Source organism: Notamacropus eugenii, chromosome 5 (assembly GCF_028372415.1).
Source record: "Notamacropus eugenii isolate mMacEug1 chromosome 5, mMacEug1.pri_v2, whole genome shotgun sequence".
NCBI lineage: Eukaryota > Metazoa > Chordata > Mammalia > Diprotodontia > Macropodidae > Notamacropus > Notamacropus eugenii.
The window spans coordinates 200,909,856-200,933,376 of record NC_092876.1 but is presented as its reverse complement, the minus strand read 5'-3'; the positions used below and the strand labels follow the sequence as shown (position 1 = coordinate 200,933,376).

At 36.5% G+C, this 23,521-nt stretch overlaps 1 protein-coding gene across 5 annotated transcripts in view; it reads right to left on the bottom strand.

The window, feature by feature from the left end:
• The window catches only part of FRY (FRY microtubule binding protein), a 566,260-nt gene that overhangs the window by 427,856 nt on the left and 114,883 nt on the right, over positions 1–23,521 (bottom strand). For 2 of the 5 annotated variants that reach the window (XM_072611868.1, XM_072611863.1), the window contains exon 2: positions 12,100–12,272. Coding sequence is in view for 4 of the 5 variants with exons in the window: in XM_072611863.1 (XP_072467964.1) it covers positions 12,100–12,272 (173 nt within the window). In the remaining variant the exon portion in view is untranslated. Of the gene's footprint in view, positions 1–12,099; positions 14,333–23,521 lie in introns of those variants that run through there. The other 3 variants (XM_072611870.1, XM_072611862.1, XM_072611864.1) reach the window with 3 other exon arrangements.

Below are 23,521 nucleotides of genomic sequence, written 5' to 3'. Positions count from 1 at the left end.
CTTTATGTTAGCAACAATATTGTTTTTTACGAGTGAAAAATAAAAGACGTGCAGCATATTACCGTGGATTTGTACCTTCATATCCTATACAGCATCTAGTATGGAGCCTCATACACAACCCATAGACTTAATAAGCATCTTTACCGTATGAATGTTATGGTTAATGTCATATTTGTCATTTACTTCAATGTCACCTATTTTGTAATTTTTACACAAAGATATCAAGTTCTTTAAAGAGCAGTGATCCTGTCCAGAAAAAAAAATCAATTAACACCCAAGTACATGCATGTTACATACATACACAGAGCTCTATCCAGTATTGATTATTCTATTAAGATGACGTTAGCTCCTCATTAACTGTCAGGGTGAGGCCAAAGTATGGCCACTGTTCCCCAGATGAGGCTGTCTCAAGGCTGTCTGATCTAAGGAGAAATGGGACCACACCACCCACACTGTGAGGCTCAGACTGCATGGACTGTTGGGTGCTCCAGGCTTAAGGCAGACAGTCACTTCTGGTTCATTTGGACAAAAGAACACCTTTGACTAATTGCAGGAGATTAACTCCTGCCATGCTCAGGCTGGCTTAAAAGACTTTAAAGGGTGTTAAGGGGAAAAACACGTTACAAGGGTTCTTGCGCTTTTGTTTCTATCTTGAAGTGACTACAAATTTACTTTCAGTTCAGTATTTATTTTTAAAGCAAATAAAAGCTTTTCTTAGTCATATGTATATGATTAAGTATGAAAAGGAAGTGTTCTTTAAAATTCCTGAGGCAATGAGTTTGGACTCTTGTCATTCAGGACTATTAAGCAAATATAGAAATGATTAGTTCCCCCTCCCCAGTTCCCCCCATTGAAAAAGTGGCATCATTTACCCAAGCAAGTGGATGGAAATACTTCAAAAATAACACTGAAGTTTACTGAGTAAATGGGTTAGTTAACTGGTTAAAATAAAACCCTTTGACATTAATAAAGTCTAGGAGGAAAATGCATAATTAAAGCTTTTGTATAATGATGAACTAAACTATTTAAAAGGGGGGAGAGGAACTGGGGAAGCCCCAAATTTAAAAAAATTATACAGCTACTATGGATCTAAAATAGGAATAACCAGATCTTAGATCAGACATATTTAGGGTATTTTTTTCTCTTTACTCATCAGCTTCGACCTGCAGTCATGACCCTGTGTTTTCTAACTGTGAGAGGAGTAAAGCTAGTAACTGAATTAGTTACAAATCTAATGTTTCCCCTTCCAATTTGAAACTCCATCAGCTGCTGTGACAAAATTAAAAAACAACAACAAAACCCACTTGGTTCTGGAAGGGCTAAAAAGTGTGGTACGTGAATGTTATAGAATTTCACTGCACTATAGGAAAATGAAAATGAAAAATTTAAGAAAGCAGCAGATTCATATGAACCAAGGCAAAATGAAATAAGTAGAACTGAGAAGACAATATACACAATGTTTACCAAAAAGGCACAGGAAAGAACAAAAACTCAAAGCTGACACTGTATAATTATGATGACCAAGAACTTGGCCTTGAACAGATAAGAAAATGCACAGCTCTTTCCTGAAGAGGTGGAAAACCATGGGTGTTCCACTGTCAGACTCAGTTAATGTATTTGTTAGTTTTATTAAACTGATTTTTTCTAATTATTTTGTATTTTTTTTTGTTACAAAGGATAGCCTTCTGGATAGGAAAAAAGTAAAAGGATATACTTGGAAGTAATGGTGATATAAAATCAAAAGATAGGAATATTTTTTTTTAAGAAAAAAATTCTTCTTTAAGCCATGCAAACAGTTTTAAAGGAGCATATTTTCTAAAGAATAACACAGTCTTAAGAATTTTAGGTTTTATTACTTTACAAAAATGATAATGAAAAAGCTAGCAATGTCATAATTTTCTATCTTATAAAAAGTACACATGCAGTTGTCTAAGAAACCTAAGAAACTTCAGCAAATTTTATTTTATCAAATTTTTCAACTCATTTAATAACCATTACAAATATCTTTCCAAATTTGACCTACAGCTGAAAAATGACTTTGAAAAATGTTTCTTTAAAACTCAAAACCCCCTAATATTAACATATAAGAAGTTCTTTTCTTTGTCTAATCTGCAAGTAGTAAATCATTTTTACACCTCTGCAGCAGATAAGAGTGCTGAGCCTGATGTCAGAAAGACTCATCTTCAAGAGTTCAAACCCTGCCTTAGTCACTTAATTAACTATGTGACCCTGGGCAAGTCATGAAATGGTAAACCAGTATAATTATCTGCCAAGAAAACCCCAAATAGGTTACAAAGAGTCAGACACAACTAAACAACAACAACACTCAAGAAGGTATATTCTGCTTTGAATAGATCATAAGGGAGCAGGAATTGGGGCAACCTTCACCTGTGGTATATGCCAAATACCTACACAGTGTGTTGTACATACAAAGTACTTAAATGTTTGTTTAATTGAATTCAAGCTGTTTTTAAAACATACCTGGGATGTTCTGCTCCCCTCCCCCCATCTCTATCCTGGCTTCCCTAGCTTCCTTTACATCCTATCTAAAAATCTTACTTTTAAAAATACTTTTCTAAAAAATAAAAAATAAAAAAAATAATCCTCCTAAAATTCTAGTGTCTCTCATCTCCAATTTATCTTAGTTTTCATGTTGTCACCCATATCAGACTGTGAGCAACTTGAGAGCAGGGACAGTGTTTTTTACCTTTCATTGCATGTCTAACTCTTAGTATGGCGTTTTTGTTGTTGTTCAGCTGTTTTTCAGTCATATTTGAGTCTCTGTGACCTTCTCTGGGATTTTCTTAGCAAAGATACTGGAGTGGTTTGCCATTTCTTTCTCCAGATCATTTTACAGATGAGGAAACTGAGGCAAACAGGGGCAAGTGATTTGCCTGGGGTCACAGAGCCAGTAAGTATCTGAGGCTGATTTGAACTCAGGAAAATGAGTCTTCCAGACTCCAGGCCTGGTGCTCTATCTACCTTGCCCCCTAGGTGCCCCATAGCACAGCGTAGGTGTTTAATAAATGTAATAAATGTTTACTGACTGAAATTCTCCTCCTCACCTCCTACTAAAATTTTAGTACAAAGCAAAAAAGGTTTTTTAAAAATAAAGATTCACTAATGTGTTTGATTTTGAAGGTTTTTTTTCCCTATGAATTGAAAAGCAACATGATGTAGTAGATAGAGTGTTGTACTTTGAGCCATAAAGACCTGGGTTCAAAAACCAGCCTTACTAGCTATATGTGATCATGGACAAGACAGTTTTTCTCTCTGAGCCTCAGTTTCTTTTTCTGTAAAACATAGATAATAATACCTGTAGTCTCCAGCTACCAGGGTTGTTGTAAGGTTCTAATTAGATAATATCTGTCTAACAATATATAAATGTCAGTGATTATTATTAGGTTTTGGTCCTAGTGGGTCAGTTATAGAAAGCATGAAAGCCCCAAAGCCATAGCCCAACTAAGTGGACAGTGTAGCACATCATGTGGGGAGGGTGACAAAACTAGTGAAAGATTATACTGAAAGTACAATCTCTGACAGCTTTACATCTAGATTTTTTCCCAACCACAGGCCTAAAGTAGTAATTAATAATAATCACAGTTAGCATTTACAAAGAACTTTAAAATTGCAAAACATTTTACAAATATCTCATTTGATTCTCACAACAACCCTGGCAACTAGATACTATTCCTATCCCCATTTTATATACAAGAAAAATAAGGCAGGCAGACATGCTCAGGATAACACAGCTAGTCAAGTGACTAAGGCTGGATTTGAACTCAGGACTTCCTGATTCCAGGTCCATCACTCTATCCAAATACTCAGCCTAGCTACAATTAAGTCTTTCAAAGTTAAGTGCCTCACTTAAATCTAATTCATTTGCAAGTCAAGACATCAACTTTTGTGACATCCTTGGTCCTCTTCAAAGTGATGAACAACCACATCAAAATTTAGTGGGCATCTTTGGAAAATAAATACCCTGGATCTGTGGGCTAGTATCATTCAGAATACTATATAGCTCTGATGTTGGAAGGAAAGGATCTTATCAAGTTGGGAATATTTGACTTGCCAAGCCACACAGACTTATAAAACTAAGACAGAACAGAAGAATGAAAATCTCTCAGAAAGAAAAGTACCAAGCAATCAAACTCATTAAGGGATAAGTATGATGATGACCTTGGAGAAAGCCCAGGGTTCAAACATTCTCATTGGAGAACTCTGATGCTCGGGTGCTTGTCCACTGCCTGCTGTGGAATATTCTGCTTGGGGCTTTTTAGGTTAACAGGTAGGTGACCAAGATTAAATTACATGGAATTTGGGGGAAGGAGAGGATGCATACATTGACTTTTGTAGAACTTGTACCTTGCCTAGCTCAGTCAATGTCATTAGTCCCTCTGTTTCAGGAACGCTAACTTTATAATTCAGTAACATGTAGATTACAGGAAACTCTTAAAAGTATATACTTCAAAAGGCTCTGAATGAAATTTTCTTGAAAGTATTACTAAATTGTAAACCCATTTAATTTGAACTTTCCCAGTATGGAATTCTTGGGCAGCTAGCTGGTGCAGTGGATAGAATGCAGGCCAGGAATCAGGAAGACTCCTTTCCTGAGATCAAATCTGACCTCAGATACTTGCTAGCTATGTGACCCTGGACAAGTCACTTAACCCTGTTTGCCTCTGCTCCTCATTTGTAAAATGAAGGAAATGGCAAACCACTCTAAGATCTTTGCCAAGAAAAACCCCAGTGGGGTCCGATGACTGCACAATAAGATGGAATTCTTAGAATGACTGAGATGTGTAGCATGGAACATAAACTTGAGGAGACACATCTATTTTAAAGTGCTTCTTTCAATGTAATGAACACTTAGAAAAATATTACAACAGATTACACCATCTTCAAGCCCTTTGTGACATCTAAGGAATCTGGGCAAAGTGAGGCCTGATTTAGCTAAAGGGTGTCCCAAAAGTCTTAGTGTGGCTCCAAGGATGGTAGCCTAAAAGCGCACTAAGACTTTTGGGACAAACCATAGATGTTCAAATTTCTAAGTGAAAAGGCACACAGAAAAGAAAAAAAAATATTGCCCCAATACGCTTTCAAAACCTGTTAGAATGGAAGAAAATTAAATTTACCATTTAATAACACCCTGTTTCACAGACTGTGGATCTGAATTGTGGATTTGGGGAAACAAAAATTTGAGTTTCAATTTCATCATGTGAACGCAAGCTGCCAATATTATATAATTCAGTCAGCATTCATCATTTTTCCTGGTAGTGAGCATTTCTTGCAAGATTTGTCCCCAAAATAAGCAACACAGAAGTATATGGAGTAGCCTCTTTCCACTCAGCAGCTGGTCTCTAACTTTCCACAAACAGATTGCTGTAAAAACAAGCTGATTAAACACACCAGCCTGTTTGCTTAAGGGCGTTGAATGGACAACTCATTACACCTGGAGACTGAGTATCATTTACTACCAGGTCCAATCTATGAAGTTCTCTGTGGTTTGGAATTGAGAACCTGGGTTCAGGTTCTACCTCTGCTGGGTATGATCTCTGGGACCCTGGGCAAGTCACTTTACCTTCTTGGGACTCAGGTGTGGGACTGGCTGACTTCTAAGGCCTCTTCTCTAGCTCTGTGATATTATAATAACAGCTCTTTCCCCAGCCCCAAACTCTTGCCTTCCTTAGATAAACTGAGCCCCATGGCAATGCTTTAGCTGTGGGTAGTGCTCTTGTTAATGACAGTTGGAATTCACCCTAGAGCAGGAACCAGGGTGTATTCTCAGTCAAGAGGCACCATCTCTTGATTTCTTATCCCTATGTCCTCTGAGTCAGTTATTATTCTCACAAGAATCACATTAATACTTTATTTTTAAGATTTTTACATAAATCTTCTAGAGGCATATCATTAGTTTTTTTAAGTTATTTTGTCTGTAGGTGCATATATATCCCACACCACCCCTTGACAGATACATTGGTTTAAATAGTAAGTAAATGAATATTAAATTAGTATATATTTGCCCAGATTGCTCTTCACCCCCAGACCCCAGTAGTAGTGGACTAAAGGGGGAGCACATAGCATGGAAAAACACCTCTTCTTCCATGTAAAGTTCATATTGGGGGAAAAGGTCAGGCTCAGCCCTACCCTTCCCTTTGACCAGCCTATGTTTGCCAGTGTTTTCCTTCCTGATCTTAGAACCAGCCTTCTTGACAAACAAGGCCATGCGAATAACCTGGAGTGATGTCAGCAACCAAACTCACATACTCCATATACAAGCTCAGTTTTTTTTCTTTAAATCAATGGAAAACTATGTGATTTGTTCCTGTTAGGAACAAACTGATCAGAAAACATTTAATATAAAGCAACTTCTAAGGAGGAATAAAGGAATATAAAACTCTGGTCTTTTTCTGAAGGAGCATAGTATCTAGTTGAGAAAAAGAAAGATGTACATTAAAAAGTAATTAAGACTAAAAGGCAATATATAAATTCCAGAAAAACTGCATGTGGTGGTGGAGGCGATGTTATAAAAATTCAGAGAATGGAGGAGAAAGCTTTCAGGCTGACGTGGTTATGAAAGAAGTAAGAAATGTGCTGGGCCTTGAAATTTAGAGTGAGGGTTCAAATAAAAGGAAGGAGATAGGGAAAAACTGATGAATTCATTCTGACTGATGAAGGAGGCCTTGAAGGTAATTATGCAAAATGTGTGCTCTAAATAGTGAATATAAGAGGCTGGTTTGCATGGGGGTGGGACATAGTGTTTTATGAAGGGGAATAGCTGGAGAGAAGTCTGGAAAGGTAAAGGGGAGCTAGATGGTAGAAAAATGTATTCTTATTCTGAGAAGCATTGTTATATAGTGTAAAGAATCAAGAAGACAGGAGTTTAAATCTGGCCTCTGCTACTTATTAGCTATGTGACTGGGCAAATCACTTAATGTGGGAACCTTGTTTTCCTCATCTGCAAAATAAGAAAAATAATTCCAGTCCTTTCTACTTTCCTCATAGGATTGTTGTGAAAAAATGGAATAATGTATATGAAACACTATGAAAGTTCCATGTGAATGTTTTTTGGTAGTAAAAGAAAAACCATTCTTCTTGACTTTGTTCAATAGAGTTCAGACGTGATTCTAGGAGAAGCAAATATTCTATTTAACATTAATGTTTATTATTATTAACTCACTATAAACATCTTTTTTATGGAATTCTGATAGAAAAAGTCATGGAACAAGTAACTACTTTATTATTTTTTCATATTTCATAATCTTCTACAAACTATGGAGCACTGCTTTCTGAAGTTTAATAAAAATGTTAGGCTGTAAACTCATCCTCCGTAGGCTGACTGAGGACATGGTCTTGTAGTAGATAGGACGAGAGGAGGGATGACATGTCCTTCATACCATTCCCACATTATTTTGATTTTTGCTGGGTCTCTTATTTTGAAAGTTTTTCATTTCATGTCATATGAAGGCTATAAGTATGTGTTATGGCAACATCTATAAAAAATGTTGTTCTGAAGTTTTTATGGATCATTGTTAGTTAAAAAAAAAACAAAAACATTTATCAAGAGTTTCCCAAGTGCCAGCCTCTGTGCTAAGTGCTTGGAATGCAAGGCAACAATAATCTTTGCCTTCAAGGAACTGAATTCTAATTGATACAAATGGCAAAAAGCCAGATACAATGTAGCACAGCATAGATGCAAATAATCTTGGAGAGGAAGGAACTAGCAGCTAGGCTACACCAGCAAAGCCCTCCTGCAAAAGAGGGGATTTTAGCTGAGTCTTGAAGAAAGCCAGGAAAACTAAGAGGAAGAGGTAAGGAAAACACAGAAGAAAGAGCTAATAAAAAGGCACAGAGATAGGAGATGGAATGTTATGTGTGAGAAATTGCAAGTACACTAGGGTTGCAGGAGTGTAGCATGTAGAAAGATACAGTGTTAGGAGACTGGAATGGAGGAAGATAGGACAGTTGGGTGGCACAGGGGATAGAGCACTGAGCTTGGAGTCAGAAACTCCTGAGTTCAAATCTGACCTCAGATGTTTACCAGCTGTGTGACTCTGGGCAAGTCACTTAACTCTGTTTACCTCAGTTTTCACATCTGTAGAATGAACTATAGAAGGAATTAGCAAAACATTCCAGCGTCCTTGCCCAAATAGGGTCACAAAAACTTGGACGAGACTGAAACAACTGAACAACAACAAAATTTGAGTTATGAAGACATTAAAATGTTAAACAGGAGACTATATATTTGATCTTGGAAGTAACAAATAGTTATTAGAATTTATAGAAAAGGGGAGACACCTAGACAGACTTACACTTAAGGAAAATCACTTCAGCAATTGGTTTGAGGATGGACTGAATGGGGAGGGACTTCAGGCAGGGAAGACCATTTAGAAGGCTATTTCAATAGTCCAAGTGAAAGTTGATGAGGGCATGAACTAAGATAGTGGCTGTGTGAGTAGGAAGAGGGAGTTTGGAAAGAAGAAATGACAAGATTTGACAATGGAATAGATACGTGGGATGAGTGAGAGTTAACAGTGAAACTGAGTTAACAATGAAACTCAGGAAGCCCAGGTGACTAGGATAGTAACATCTTCAACAGTAATAGGGAAGTTTGGAAGAGGGGAGCATTTTCAGTGAAAGGACAATGAGTTCTATTTTGAGTATGCTGTTTGAGATGCCTATGGGACATCTAGTTTAAAATGCTCAAAAGGGAGCTGGGCATGAGGGGCTGTATGTAGCTCAGGACAGGATAGATGTAAGAATATGGTAATCACCAGCACAGAGATGATATTAAACTCATGGGAACTGATGAGATCACCAAGTGAGATAGGCAAAAGTGAAGAGAGGTAGGATAGAATTCTATGATAATTTGTACAATTTGTGTATTCTCTAGGATATTTTGAAGTCTGTATTTGCAGCACAAGGATTTATCTCTTGCTAATCAAGTAAAGAGTGCAAACATCTGATGTTTAACTGAAGTCCTCATCAGCTCATTCCTCGCGAGGTATATCATGATTATTTCAGCCTCATCTTTTTGGATGGTATTTGGAAAGAAATGGTCCTGGGACAAGTTACTATAATGCTCGTATTCCTTTATATACCATGTTTTTTGAATTCTTGCACAGGTGGATAAAATTATTGTTTTTTATAGTTGAATGGAAGTGTTAAGATGTAAGCTCGTCCTATGTAGACTCAATGAAAGCACCCTTAGTACAACACTAGTACCAGAGAGGATAAAAGGGATGATACGTATTTCATCTTGTTCCCACATGACCATCAATCACATCATCATCATCATCATCATTATCATCACCATCATCATCATCATCATCATCATCATCATCATCATCATCCAGCTAGGTGGCACAGTAGATAGAGTGCTGGGCCTGGAGTCAGGAAAACTCCTCTTCCTAAGTTCAAATCAGCCTCAGATATGTGCTGGTTGTGTGACCCCAGGCAAGTCACTTAATCCTATTTGCCTCAGTTTCCTCTCCTGGAAAAGGAAATGGCAAACCATTCCAGTATCATTGACAAAAAGAAAACCCCAAATGGGTTTTCACAAAGAGTCACACTTCACTAAAAAAATGACTAAACAACAACAGCAATGTCTATTAGTGTTAATTTCCACATTTTTTTAGCACAGCTAGGTGGCCCACTAAATGAAGTGCTCGGTCCAGAGTCAGGAAGGCTCATATTCTCAGTTCAGATCTGCTCTCAGACACTAGTTGCATGACCCCAGGCAAGTCATATAACCTTGTTTGTCTCAGTTTCCCCTTCTGTAAAATGAGCCTGAGAAGGAAATGGCAAACTACCCCAGTATCTTTGCCAAGAAAATCCCAAATGGGGTCATGAAGAGTTAGACATGACTGAAACACATCATCATCAGCAGCATCAGCATCATCACCATCATCATCATCACCATCATCATCATCACTCCAATATTTATTTATACTCCCAATAAATGATTGTACCTAACAATAATCCAGAGTGCGGCATTATTTGGAAAGAACTCAAATATTAGAGCCATATGATTCTGTGAAAGTTGTAGGAGGGTGATCATGGTCCCTCAATCATCCTCAGCCAAATTCCCACACTGGTAACTCCTTGGTTTCATAATTGAAAAGAGAATAAACAAAATGGAACCCAAAGGGAAAAAAGAGTTGCCACCAGATATCTAGATCTTGAGTGTTCAGAATAAAAGCTGATTCACCCACCAGAAACTCTCTATTCTGACCTCTCATTAGAAAGGTTGGACAGGTGTCAACATCAAAATCAGAGTGTGCATCTCACTTCATGCAGAACATTTAAATGTTCTGGCAACATTTACAAGGCACTAGAGTACCCAGCACATCCAATTTGGAAGGCAGTGCAACCTGAGTGAAACTAATTACAGTGTTAGCCTAGAAACTTGGGTAAGATAAACTGGGTAAGATCAGAGTGAAGTGGCAGGCTAAGTAGGTGGTCTGCTCCCCAGCTTAAGCTACTTTACTTAGAAGTAATGAAATATAAGGTCCCAAATTAAGAATGGTAGAAATAGCGAGAGCAAGTACTAGGATCTTGTCCTAGGATAAGATATAGGGAAAAGATCATGGTAGCTGGAAAGAAGAGATTCCTTCAGATTAGAGGAGAAATGAGCTGGGGTTGGGGGGAGGTGCAAAATGCGAAGCAACATATATGTACTTGATAAAGGAAAGCAGAAGAGGGAAAGCTAGGGGAAAATAAAAGTCAGGAATAAGATTGGTGAAAAGTTACTAAGGATAGATGCAAGAGGAATTTCCACAAGAAAAGTTATTTTATTCCAAAACAGTTTAGTAGAAACAATAATAAAACAGAGAAAACTTTTTTTTTTAATCCCCAAAGTGGATAAGTTGAATAAAGTAGAGAAAAAGAAGGAAGTTCCTAGATTTCTTTGGAAGTTGAAACGAAAATAACTCAGAAAAAAATACTTGGGAACATTTCCTTGGTACCCATTTCAAGGTATTTGCTCTTTACACCTGGGACTCATCTCAAACCTAAGAACAAACCTTTGGAGCAGAAATCCTTCAGAAAGGCTATTTTCTGGAGTGTGATATTAAACCTCTGCTCCACTTCTATGTGACTTCCCAAAGCAGCCTAAAGAGCATCTGATTTAAGCAAGTGAACTATCGTTATCAGTGAAAACTTCCTTGATTTTTCTTTACTTTTCAATAGTTTTATGTTATCAGACAGCCCTTAAGGTTGGATCTAACCAAAAAGACTACTTAGAAAGTCACCTCTAGTTTTTTGTTGTGCTTTTTTTTTTTTTACTAGAAATCCCTGCAATAAAGAATTACTTGAAATTCTCTCCATAGTTAAAATCATCCAATTCAAAAATCAATTATCTTAAGTCACAGTTTGTAGCCCCAAGTGTCTTCTTGTTTTAAGAATTTGCCTTATACCTATAAATCATGTATATACATGCACCTTTGAAGTGAATGCCAATTTAGCCTGTAAGCAGAACTAAAAATTCAACATTCTCTTGTACATTACTAAATTTCACCATCCAAAGTGTACAGCTGAACCCTACTACAAATATTTTCAGGCTCCAATGCAGGACAGGAATTCAAAGCATGCATCTGAGTATTTAATGGTGTTAATTTCTGGCTGAACATAAACATCAGTTTCATTTAACAAGTCAGTATCTTAGGAAAGTAAAGCAAATAAGTTCCAGTGAGACGCAGCAAGTTGGGTCCTTCCGAACTGCGAGATAAACAGCCCAGTGACTGATGCCTGGCTATTTGGAAATATACCTAAGGTACATTAAGTTCTGCATTTAAATGTACTTATTTTTTAAATATTAGAACCATAGACCCAAATCACAGATTCTTCATCTAATCATTTGCATATAAAATAAAATGTGCAGGGGGAAAAAATTCCCAATAATAAGATGGCATTCTCTCAAATGCAGATTTGTTTGGATTTTTAAATTTAAGCATGCCTGTTTTGCCTTTCAACTACAAAGTTCAATCATGCCTGGAACAAATTTTGAATTGAAAGCATAACTAACGAAATAAAGGTTAGTTTTGTTTTGTTTTTAACTAGCAGGCACATGTTTAAAAAGAAAAAAAGAATTTATCTTACCTGGAAATATAGAAGGCCTTTTCTTAGGACGCCTCAGGTGAACGGGGTCCAAATTCTTAACGTTTCTTTGAAGTCTTCCTCGAATGTCATTTCCTATGAGCAACTCTGGCGGTAGGCTACTCCGTCTTGAAGATTTATGATCATTCTGAGAAGCATTTAGTTTGTTCTTCGTCCTGGAATATAAATTACTGTCATCAACTGCCATCATACAAGGGTAAGCCCTTAGCAGCCAGAGTCTGAGAAGCCAATGGCAGCCGCAGCCATCCCCAGCTCTGACGTTCTCATGCTTTACCAAACACTTGTTTGGTAAGTTTAGCAAGTTGATAGGCGTGGGCTAGACAGGTGTAGAATTACTAAGTAGCCCCTCCTTTCCAACAGTTAATAGCACAGGGGAGGAGATGCATGAAAATCATTAGGTTGACAATAGCTTTCAAAAAAGTCGGAAATTTGAACAAGTGGAAAGTCCCAGCAGCCCATGATGTAGGGGTCCTTCCTTATCTATAATTTCTTAGATTCTCTGCAAAAAGGAGACTTGTTATTTATGAAGAAATGCTTCTGCAAGATGTATATCTTTCTCTTTTTAAGGTTGTTACTATGATTTCCCCAAACAGCCTCAATTGATCAATGTTCGTTGTAGAAGTTTTAATCACATACTTCATGATTTGTGTGCATGATCAAAATAAACTTCTGCATTTAATAAATTTCTTATCTAACCGATAATAAATAAGAAGCCTGGCAAAACAAGATGAGAGAAGACCTGAACAGCATTATAAGTATCTGTAAACAATCTTATCATCTGCATATGTCAAGGTTGGAGCTCACCAGCAAATACTGTACACTTCTTCCTCCTTCCTAAATTGGCTTTATAAGGAAGGGAGCTGCTTTGAAAAGCATCTGGCATTCGGGTCAGGAATCCCGGAAACAAGTGTTAATTCCAGAAGCTTCTACGTTCTAAGGAGCTGGTGACTAAAATTTTACTGTCGTTGGGAGGGGTGGGGATCCTCCTGATTTATAATCTTTGGGGTCAATGGGTCAACTGCCTCAGGAAAAGGGGGCATTTACTCTGTACAGTTTCCTATTTGTGCCAATTCTTCTTCCCTTTTTCTTTTCCATATTTTATCTAGCTCATTATTCCCACTCCTCCCCTTCCTATGCACATGGAACTCTCCTCTACAATTCTGCCTGGCTGACTGTACATGATTCCTATTATTGTCCTTTCCTAGGGATCCCCAAGGCTAGATCAGTCAGCACACACCTCATGTCTATTAGCACTGTGTGTCAGACTTCAGCCTTTCCTGTTCTCTTCCTATTGCCTGGCATGGGTAATTAGAGACAGGGAGAAGGCAGGTTATACAAAATATCCACTCATGACTAATAATAAATGGAAGTGGTTGCTCTCCCCTAAGGAAAAACAAATTCACTTTTTATTCTCAATCTTCTCTTTCTCTGGGTATACTTTTAATAACATAGACATAACACAAAATAAGTCTGAGCTTATACTCATTTAAAATGGGTGCCAGTGTGCTGAAAATGCGTATAGTCAGAATGATGGGCTTTTAAAACAGAAATTCAAGGGACCATTCAAAATCACTGAGTTGCTGAACAACTGCTGGGTTACTTAGGTTTCCTGGATGCTAAGTAGGTTTTGCTCTTTGTTAAAATTCACAAGTTGTGCCGTCTTACCTAATCAAGGCCATAGTAAGTGGAAATTTCTTCCCCTATTTAATCCTACAGCAATGAGGTTTCTAAACTGCAAAGTTTTTTGAATATTAGAGTTTTCTTTACCACATGTGTTTCCTGCATCATCAGAACCTCATAAACTCTACTTTATATAGTCAGTCAATTTCACTATTAGTTCCTATGCCAGTACTATTAATTTGGGGGTTACCTATATTCCTCGCCCTTTGGAAACACGAAGAAGGGGCTCACTATCAAACAGACATACACTTCGAAACAGTGAGAATCCTGGACAACTTTTTAAAGCACATAGGTTCACAGATTTATATCAAGAAGAGACCTTGGACCCCCTCTAGTCCAGCCCTATAATTTTAAAGATGAGGAAACTGAGACTTAGAGAGGTGACATGATTTGCTTGAAGGCACACAGGTTACAGCTACCCCAGACGTAGGATGACAGTACAGATTCATAAAGGATAACTATAATAATGTCAAGATTCTAACCCAGGTCTTCTGACTCTACATACCACACTTCCTTTTACTGAACAGAAACTGATTTTTTTATTAGTAAATTTTTGAAGTACAAGATCGGATTACATATATATGCATATATAAAATATATACATATAAATTTAAATGTGTTTATATATTATATATTTATCATAAATCATGATATAGTTATATTTATTTATATATATTTAAATTGGACCTATGATTTCATTGGTGTGGGGAAATTTCTGCCATCAGTGCTGATCTATACCTGTACTGGAACTTAAACCCAGTCTTATCAAATTCCAAGGCCAGTTCTTTATATATGATGTCATGCTCATTCTCCATGTTATAATTATCTAATGGACAGAAAATTAATAGTTTTAAGAAGACAAAGCTTTGAGGATGATTTTCAAACATAAAATAAAGCAAAATATAACACTCCCCACTTTCTCCCCCAAAAGGCACATCTTAATATATTCAGAGAGACTAAGATGACCATGGACAGCAGAAAATATCCTGTGACTTTCTCTGCAGACATTAAAAAAAAAAAGATTTATTTAAAAGAGTAGAGTTGTTTTGTTTTTGTTCCTCCCACCCCCCAGCATTTTAGTTTTAAATCAAAGCCCTTTCAAGTGGGACACCACGTTTAATGGAAGCATTGAACAATAATCAGCTGACCTGGGTTTGAGTCTGGGTTTGCAACTGAACAACTTTATGAACTTTGTAGTCACTTGTTTGTGTTTCAGTTTCTTTACCTATGAAATAGAGAAAATAATACCTACCACTTTCCAACTCATAATAAACATTGTGAAGCTAAATGAGATGATGTGAAAGGTATTATTAACAAACAGTGCCATACACAAATATAAATATAGTGTATAGTTACACTTTTGTTTTTGTTTATAGTAGGTATCCTAAAAGAACTATGAGGCTAAAAAAATCCAGATCAGTGATACATTGTTACACATGTACTACATCTACATAGAAAGACCATGTTTTTGATTTTTAAGCGTATTCCGTATGTAATATTTACAAGCAATAGAGATCAAGCTCAGCTCAATATGTGGTCTTCTCTCTCTCTTCAAAAACTCCCTTGCCCTTCCTTCTCTTCTACCTTCCTTTTGGGTCTCCCAGTGCATCCTGGGTCATCTCCAGTCATCCTGATGAATATCTGGTCACTGGATTCAGATGGCTCAGGAGGAGAAAGTGAGGCTGGTGACCTGCACAGCCCTCCCTCACTCAAAGCAAAGTCAAGTACAAGTCATGTCATCATTTCTGATGGCATGGTCTTCTTCAGCAATGGACAAACATAAAAACAACAACCCTTTCAAGATTCCAGTCACACGCTGTCTTCACCCATTAGAATTTAAGCTCCTCTAGGGTAGAGAGTTTCTTGTTCACTTGCATCTGCATACTCAGCACTATTTATCTTCTGTTGACCTATTAAATGTAATTGATGATGAGATTTTTTAAAAATAAATTTTAATTAATAATTAAATGGAAAAAAATTTTTTTTACAACACCTACATTTCTCAATGTATATATCTTCCATTCACTGCCTCATCCCTCAGGCATCCTTTATAACAAAAACTAAAAGAAAAACATAAAATGGTTCAAGAAAAGTGAACATTTCATTGAAAAGAATCTGAAATTTTAGGCAGGGTTCCACATCCATAATCCCTAATCTCTGCCAGAAAGTGGGAGAGGTGCTTCACATATTTCTTCTTTGGGGCATGATTGGTCATGACAATTTTGCAGCATTCAGTTCTGAGTCTTTTGTTTTTGTCCTTACATTCACACTGTTGTAGCCTTTATGTGCATTGTTTTCCAGGTTCTGCTTACTTCATCAGTTGATCTAAGGCTTCCCCTGCTTCTCTATATTCATCAAATTTGATGTTTCTTATTGAACGGTAATATGCCATGTACTACAATTTGTTTGGCTATGGACATCTGCCTTGTTTCCAGTTCTCTCCTACTATAAAAAGTGTTTCTATAAATATTTTGGTACCTTTGGGACCTTTATTTTTCACACTGTTCTACTTGGAAGATATATCTAAAGACATGGTAGTCACTTTCTTGGCATGATTCCAAACTGCTTTTCAAAATGGACAGACCAATTCAAAGCTCTACCAACAATTAGTCTTTTTACCATTCTTCTTGCATTGGCTATTCCCATTATTTGTCGTTGTTGCTAATTTTCTATATATGAAGTGTGGTCTCAGAGTTGTTTTGATTTTCATTTCTTCTTATCATGAGTGATTTGGAGTATTCTTTCATATGGTTGTTAATAGCTTTCAATTCTTCTTTTAAGAAATGTGTGCTCTTACTCTTTGACATTCCCTTATCTATGGAGGAATGGCTTTTGACAAGTAGATTTTTGATGGCCTATGGAATGAAAGAGATGAACACAGGAGGAATAAAGTTCAGAGTTTTGTCATTTAAATATGTTAAAGATTTGATATGACAATGTTAAAATCTATTTCAAATACAGATATTTCCTTATCTACGAATTTAGATTTTAGTTACAATTTAAAAAACAATTGAACCCTCAGAATTTAGATTTTAGTTACAATTTAAAAAACAGTTGAACCTTCAGAATTTAGATTTTAGTTACAACTTAAAAAACAATTGAACCTAATAATCACATAAATTATAATTCTATAATCAGAATTAGCAACTTGTAATCTGGACACTCCCAAATATTCTCTGTTTAGGAGGCCTCTATGTAGATAAAACTCTCCTCCATTTAAATCGTTTTTTTGGAGGAAAAATGATGGAATAGTCTAGAGGTATATTCTAAAAGGAGTACTGTCCAGCAGGAACAATTTCCTTTAAATGTATGTTCTTAAATATCTAAAGAGGAAAAAGAGAGGGGAAAATATCCCTAAAATATATGAATATATACATATGCATATTTGACTGATAATTTGAATGATGAACAAATAGATAAAATAGACCAAACGGATAAATTTTTCTTGATTCAATTTAAGTGAAAATCTTCATGTCTAATAAAGTTAAACTAATCCTCCCTTCCTGAATCATCCACTTTTCTGACTGCCAAAAATTGGATGTCATTTTTATGAGTCAAAAAAAGAATATGCCTAAGTGTAGAAGTTGAGACACTTATAAATTTTTATTTTTTAAATAACTCTCTAATTAAATGATATTAATATGTAATGGGACTAATCACACTACTGGGCATGAGGTCAAAAAACAGAGGTCCAATTTCCACCAAAATCTTCATATCAACACATTTTGTGGAAACAAAGTGGGTGCTCATTGATTAACAACTTCAAAAAAAATTTTCAAAACAATGCTCCATGAATGCAATGGGATATTATTTTGGAACAAGGAGAGACAAATATGAAAAAATGAGGTAAGAACTGTATGAATTAACGCAGAGTGAATGAACAAAAGGAAAAATGTTCACATCAACCCAATAATGTAAATGAAAAGATCACTAAAGGGAACCCAATATCTGAAAATCTGTTGCCTTGAACAAAAGTTAGTTCTCCTCTTGTGAGAAAGGGGACTACTAAGACAGAAATATATCTATATCTATATCTACGCACACACACACAAACACAGATATATACACAAAAAACAGTAACAACTCCCAGATATACAAAACTGAAAACCTAAAAATCACATAAATTATAATTTTATAATTAGAATGGAGGTGGCTTGTAATCATCTTGCCACTCCCAAGGCTGCTACACAGATAAGACTCCATTCTACTCAAATCTGTTTCTTTGAGGAAAAATGATAGAACAGCTCAGGGTTAGATGTATACTCTAAAAGGGGTGTGTGTGTAGTGTATATATGTTGTGTGAGTATATGTACTGTATATACATACATACACACACATTGCAGATGAAGTCACTGCATTGAATATTTTTGGTGAACTGTTCTTTCTTTATAAGATTATATTCAATTTGGGGGAGAAAAGGGGAGCAACATATTGTCAGAAATGATTATGATATAAAAATAACAGACATCATTTAAAACATACATATATCTATTCTATTTAAAATTAGGAAATCAATTTGATACTACCAGGTTGCATATATAACACAACATGGATATTTTTGTACAAAAGCTAGGAATGCAAATTAGTCCTTTTATGGAGAGGCATGAAATTGAATAAACCTCCATTTCTAAATGGTAGATAGGTTTACTCCATATAGTTTTGGCCTGGTGGATACTATTTCATAAAAATGTCATTGATATGTTATGAGCAAATCATATTTTAATGTTGGAAAAACCCACTGTACCTTCATTGCCTGATTGCTAGGACCACAACTTAGAATTTAACTATGGCACTAAACTTCCCCCTGTAACTCTGCTTGACCACCAAAGGCTTTTTGTTTGTTTGTGAACCTTCAGTTTCCTCTCTCTAAGAGGATATATTGTGTTTTAAAGGAGGCTGATTTAATAATATGAGCATCTCTTGTGTACTTTTTCAAGTTTTCAGACCCTCTCCCTATCAAATCTTCTATGTATCTCTTCAAGATTTGCACTGCTTCATAGAAAAATAAAATGAACATTATCATTCAGCCACAATTTCTATGCGTTCTTAAACAATATTTAAAAAATCATTTTGCTTCTTACTAAAAAGCTGAAATCAGAGAGGCTTTTTACTACTGTAAACTAGTACATTCCTAGAAATGATCAACCAAGAATGTTCTGGGGCTGTCAGAGTTAGTCATCCTGGCTCTAAGATCTCCCTCTGACCGTATTAAATGTTCATTTAATGAGCCCCTTTTTCTGAACTTCTCAGTGTTTACTCTGGGATTTCCTCTTTCTCTGCCACCCAAAAACCATAAATAGCAGTTTCCCAGCCTCTTCCACCGTTGGACAATTCTGGTAGCTTTCTCTTCTACAGAGCTGGCATCTGCCTCCCTGTAACTTCCTCCCTCTTATCCTAGGTGTGACTTCTGAAATAACAGAAAGAGAATCTAATTTCTCTTCTGCATGACAGTCCTTTGAATATTTGTAGATAGTGGTGTTCAAATGTATATTCTTTCTTCAGGCAAAACATTCCAAGTTTTTTCAACCTTGTCTGATATACCTTTCTCACCATACTGGTTTTACTCCTCTGGCAACAGTCTAGTCTGCCAATGTCTCTATTAAAATCTGGTTCCCAGAACTGGCAAGGTATGGTGGAAAGAATTTGGAAATCACAGAGACTCTGGGTTCAAATCCTAGTTCTGTCATGTAAAGCTTATGTGACCTTGGGGAAATTATTAACCAGTCACATGGTTAATCATGAATGCCCATCTGAAACTCCTTTTCCTCATCTAAAAAAAAAAAAGGTATGGGAAGAAGGAAAAAGGGCATGGAGATTGGACTAGGTGACTGCTAAGCCTTTTTCTAGCCCTAAATCTATGACTCTATGATATTCTATATATTCCAGATGTAGTCTGATGACCCCAGGATTCAGTAGGACTATCTTTCTTGACCTGAATATCATACATCTTTTGATGCCACCCAAGACTGTATTAGTTTTCTAAGCAACCATATCATATTATTGAGTTGTAGTCAAATGAACTTCTTGGATCTTTAAAACAATTTTAAAAAATGTGAAATTATAATTTTAATCATTAACAAATATAAATATTGCAATATTCAAAGAACAAAAAAGAACTGTATTTTAAAAAACTGATCTTATTAGTTAAATTTATCAAGGTAGTAAAAAAAATTATCGAGTCTCCTTTTTGATTTTTTTTATTTTTTAAATTTCCCCAGATTCTTTAAAGTACAAATTACTAATATGCTGTGTCTCCTTCATCTTCTACTTACACAAGTGACTTGGGGTAGCTAGGAGGTGTAGTGGATAGAACACCAGTACAGGAGTCAGGAGGACCTGAGTTCAAATCTCACCTCAGACCCTTGACATTCACTGGTTGTGTGACCTTGGGCAAGTCACTTAACCTCAATTGCCTCATCCTGGCTCATCTCCAGTCCTCTTGATGAATATCTGGTCACTGGATTTAGATGGCTCTGGAGGAGAAATGAGGCTGGTGACCTACACAGCCCTCCCTCACTCAAAACAAAGTCAAAAGCAAGTCATTTCATTATTTCATGATGGCATGGTCTTCTTTGGCAATGATGAACACACACAAGTGACTTGTTTTAAAGTCAGAATATGGGACTTTGCATTTATTCCAGTTAAATTTCATGTTGAAAGTATTATAGCCTGACTATAGAAAATGATATGATCTCCCCAAACTGATTTGTAATTTTAAAAGCTAGAAATAATGATGTCCTTTGGAAAATAAGTGGAATTCGGCAGGTTCATTTATTCCATGTGACATATTTCGTAAAAAAGTATCTGCTTGACAAGCTATGTAGAAGCTCCCAGATTGTCTACCTGTTTCTTCATACAAGTTTTGGTTAAATGAAAACCCTGTCCACCAGGAAACAACTGTCTTGGTGTCCTGATCTACATAAGAGGTTAGGCTTTATTTCCTTCCAAGAGAGTTTGTGTGGATTAAACTAATTAATGACTGAACTTCTTAAATGAAAGGTGCTGGAAGAGTTAACAACTATAACAGCATGCTTAGAATCTATAAAGACCCACAAATGCCCTGAGTATCATGTTGACAGGTGAACTTATAATTTTACCATTCAGGTATGGTTTCTACAAATCTATGTTGGGAATTAGGAGCTATGTGTGCCATTTGACTCTGTTACCTACTCTGTGGATGACCTGGAGCAAATCCCTTCATCATTCACTACCTCATTTTTTCCATCTATAAAATAAGAAAGACAATAGTATATCTGTTCCCAGAACATCTGACTGGGGATCTGAGTGGATTGCATGTCTGCAAAGTAGTTTGGGCTAGGGTTTACTGAGGTATTATTTAAATACATTATTATACTTACTATTTTGAACCTTATTAAATTAGGTATAAATTTTAAAAAAAATACATGTTCCAATATTCTGTAACCATTTTGCTTGGCTTAAATGAGGGCTATAGTTTAAGAGAGACCAGCAGGCTGTTTCAATCTGAGGCTCTTAAGTTATCTACCCCTAGATGACATCACCTCCATTCTATGGTCTGGTCTTAAAGGCTCAAAAATCTGTTCTTATCAATTCATCTAGTGATAAATTGGTTCATACTAATAAATTTCACAGGACTCTGACAGAAACAATTTGTTAATTCACAGCATCTGGCACAAGAACTGGAATGAGTTGTCTGAACAGAGCACTCCCTTTGGGTGACTAAGGCCACTGGTAGAAAAAAAAACCCCACAACTACAGAATCAGAAGGTTGCTGTGTGAGTATAGATTTAGAGCAGTTGGGTGTTCCAGAAAGAGAATTCCATTACTTCATTGAAGCTTGATGAACCTTCTTTTCCCATTTTAGGTATATTATTTCTACCTAAAGTCTCCAGATTGGTCATTTAAAATCAAAGCACTGTTTCCTCTGGGAGAGAAGCTGGTAGACATTGATAAGTGCTTATTAGCCAACTCTCCTTTCTAACAGAATATGACCAGTGAAAAAAGAAACTTTTGTCATTCTACTATTTCCTTATGAGATAAAATCTCAGAGATGGAAGGGACTTCAGAGGTCATCTGGTACTTGAATAAGAACCCCTCTACAATACACTCAAGGTTTGGGGTCATCCAGTCTCTACTTGAAGATTCTCCAGTGAGGATGAACCCAATCTCTCCTCATTCCAGGCAGTCCATTCAACTATTACAAGTCCCTAATTTAAGAAAGGCAGCTAGGCAGTGCAGTGGTTAGAGTGCTGGGCCTGCAGTCAGGAAGACTCATCTTAGGTTCAAATCTAATCTCAGACACTTATTAGCTGTGTGACCCTAGGCAAGTCTCATAACCCTGCTTGCCTCAGTTTCCTCATCTGTAAAATGGGCTGAAGATGGAAATGGCAAAATGATCCAGTATATTTGCCAAGAAAACCCCAAAATGGGGTCACTGAGACTTGGACTTGACTAAACAACAACAATCCTTAAGACATTTTTTCCTACCAAACTGGATTATGCCTCCTTGAAACTTCTGCTTATTGTTCCCAGATTCTGCTTTCAGGGCCCAAGCAAAATAGATCTAATTGTTCTTTCACATAATATCTCTTCAAATACTTGAATATAGATATTGCCCTCCAAGCACCCCCTCCAAGTCTTCCTATTCTCCAGAATAAGCGTACTGACCTCCTTCAAGCAATCCTCGTATGACATGAGATCTCCATCTATTCACCATCTTGATCACTCTTTTTGGGATGCATTTTAACTTGACAATATCATTCCCAAAATTGTGTCCCAGAATTGAACTCATACTCAATAGCTAATCTTCAGTGAAAGGATATTCCCCTTCCTCTTGTTCTGAACAATCCTCAAAGTGGAATGCAATCTTTTTGAGAGCAGAGACTGATTTGTTTTTTGTCTTTGTATCTTCAACAGCTCCCAATGGGACCTATCTCTGCATCAAAGGGTGTGGACATTTTAGTCCCTTTCCTTTTTTAAAAAAACAAAATCGCAAATTGCTTTCCCGAATGGCTAGGCCTGTTTACGGTCCCAAATGTGTTGGTGTCATGAACCTATTCTTGATGAAGCCATACTACATTTTAATGATCACTGGTTTACTTGCTAAATGCTCATAAGACATTCCTTTAATAATAGGCTCTAGAGTTTTTGCCAGGAATTTCCAAACACACACTCTATGGATTCCACTCTTTTCTGGAAATCAGGTAACATTTGCCCTTCTAGAGTCTGAAATTCTTTGCAGTCTATTAAAGATTACTGATAGGATCTCTTCAATTCTGTCTACCCATTCTTCCAGTACTGTGTTGCAATTAAATCATCCCCAAACAGTGACTGGAACTCACTGATGGCAGCTAGATGCTTTCTTCATCTATTTTTGCTTTCAACTCCCTGTTAACCATATTTGTCTAATCCTTCCTGGTCTAAAAACATTTTCTTTGAAAAAGAAAATATAATTTGAGTTATTCTGCCTTCCCATGGTCATTATCCCATCCATGCTGAGTAGAAATTCTATTCCTTGCTTGATCCATTTCTTGTTCCCAACGTCCTTTAAAAAAAAACAAATAATGCTTTTATTGTTTTTAGGGTTATTCTTAGCATCAGCTTATTTTGAGCTTTAATATGTCCTTTTTTGTTTTGCTGTATTTTTGGGAGGGATCTAGACCTGTGATTTCATGGATATTGAGAACTCCCAGGGAGATGGCAACTTCTTCTAATGTAGATTAGTTGTTGCCCTACAATTTATAAT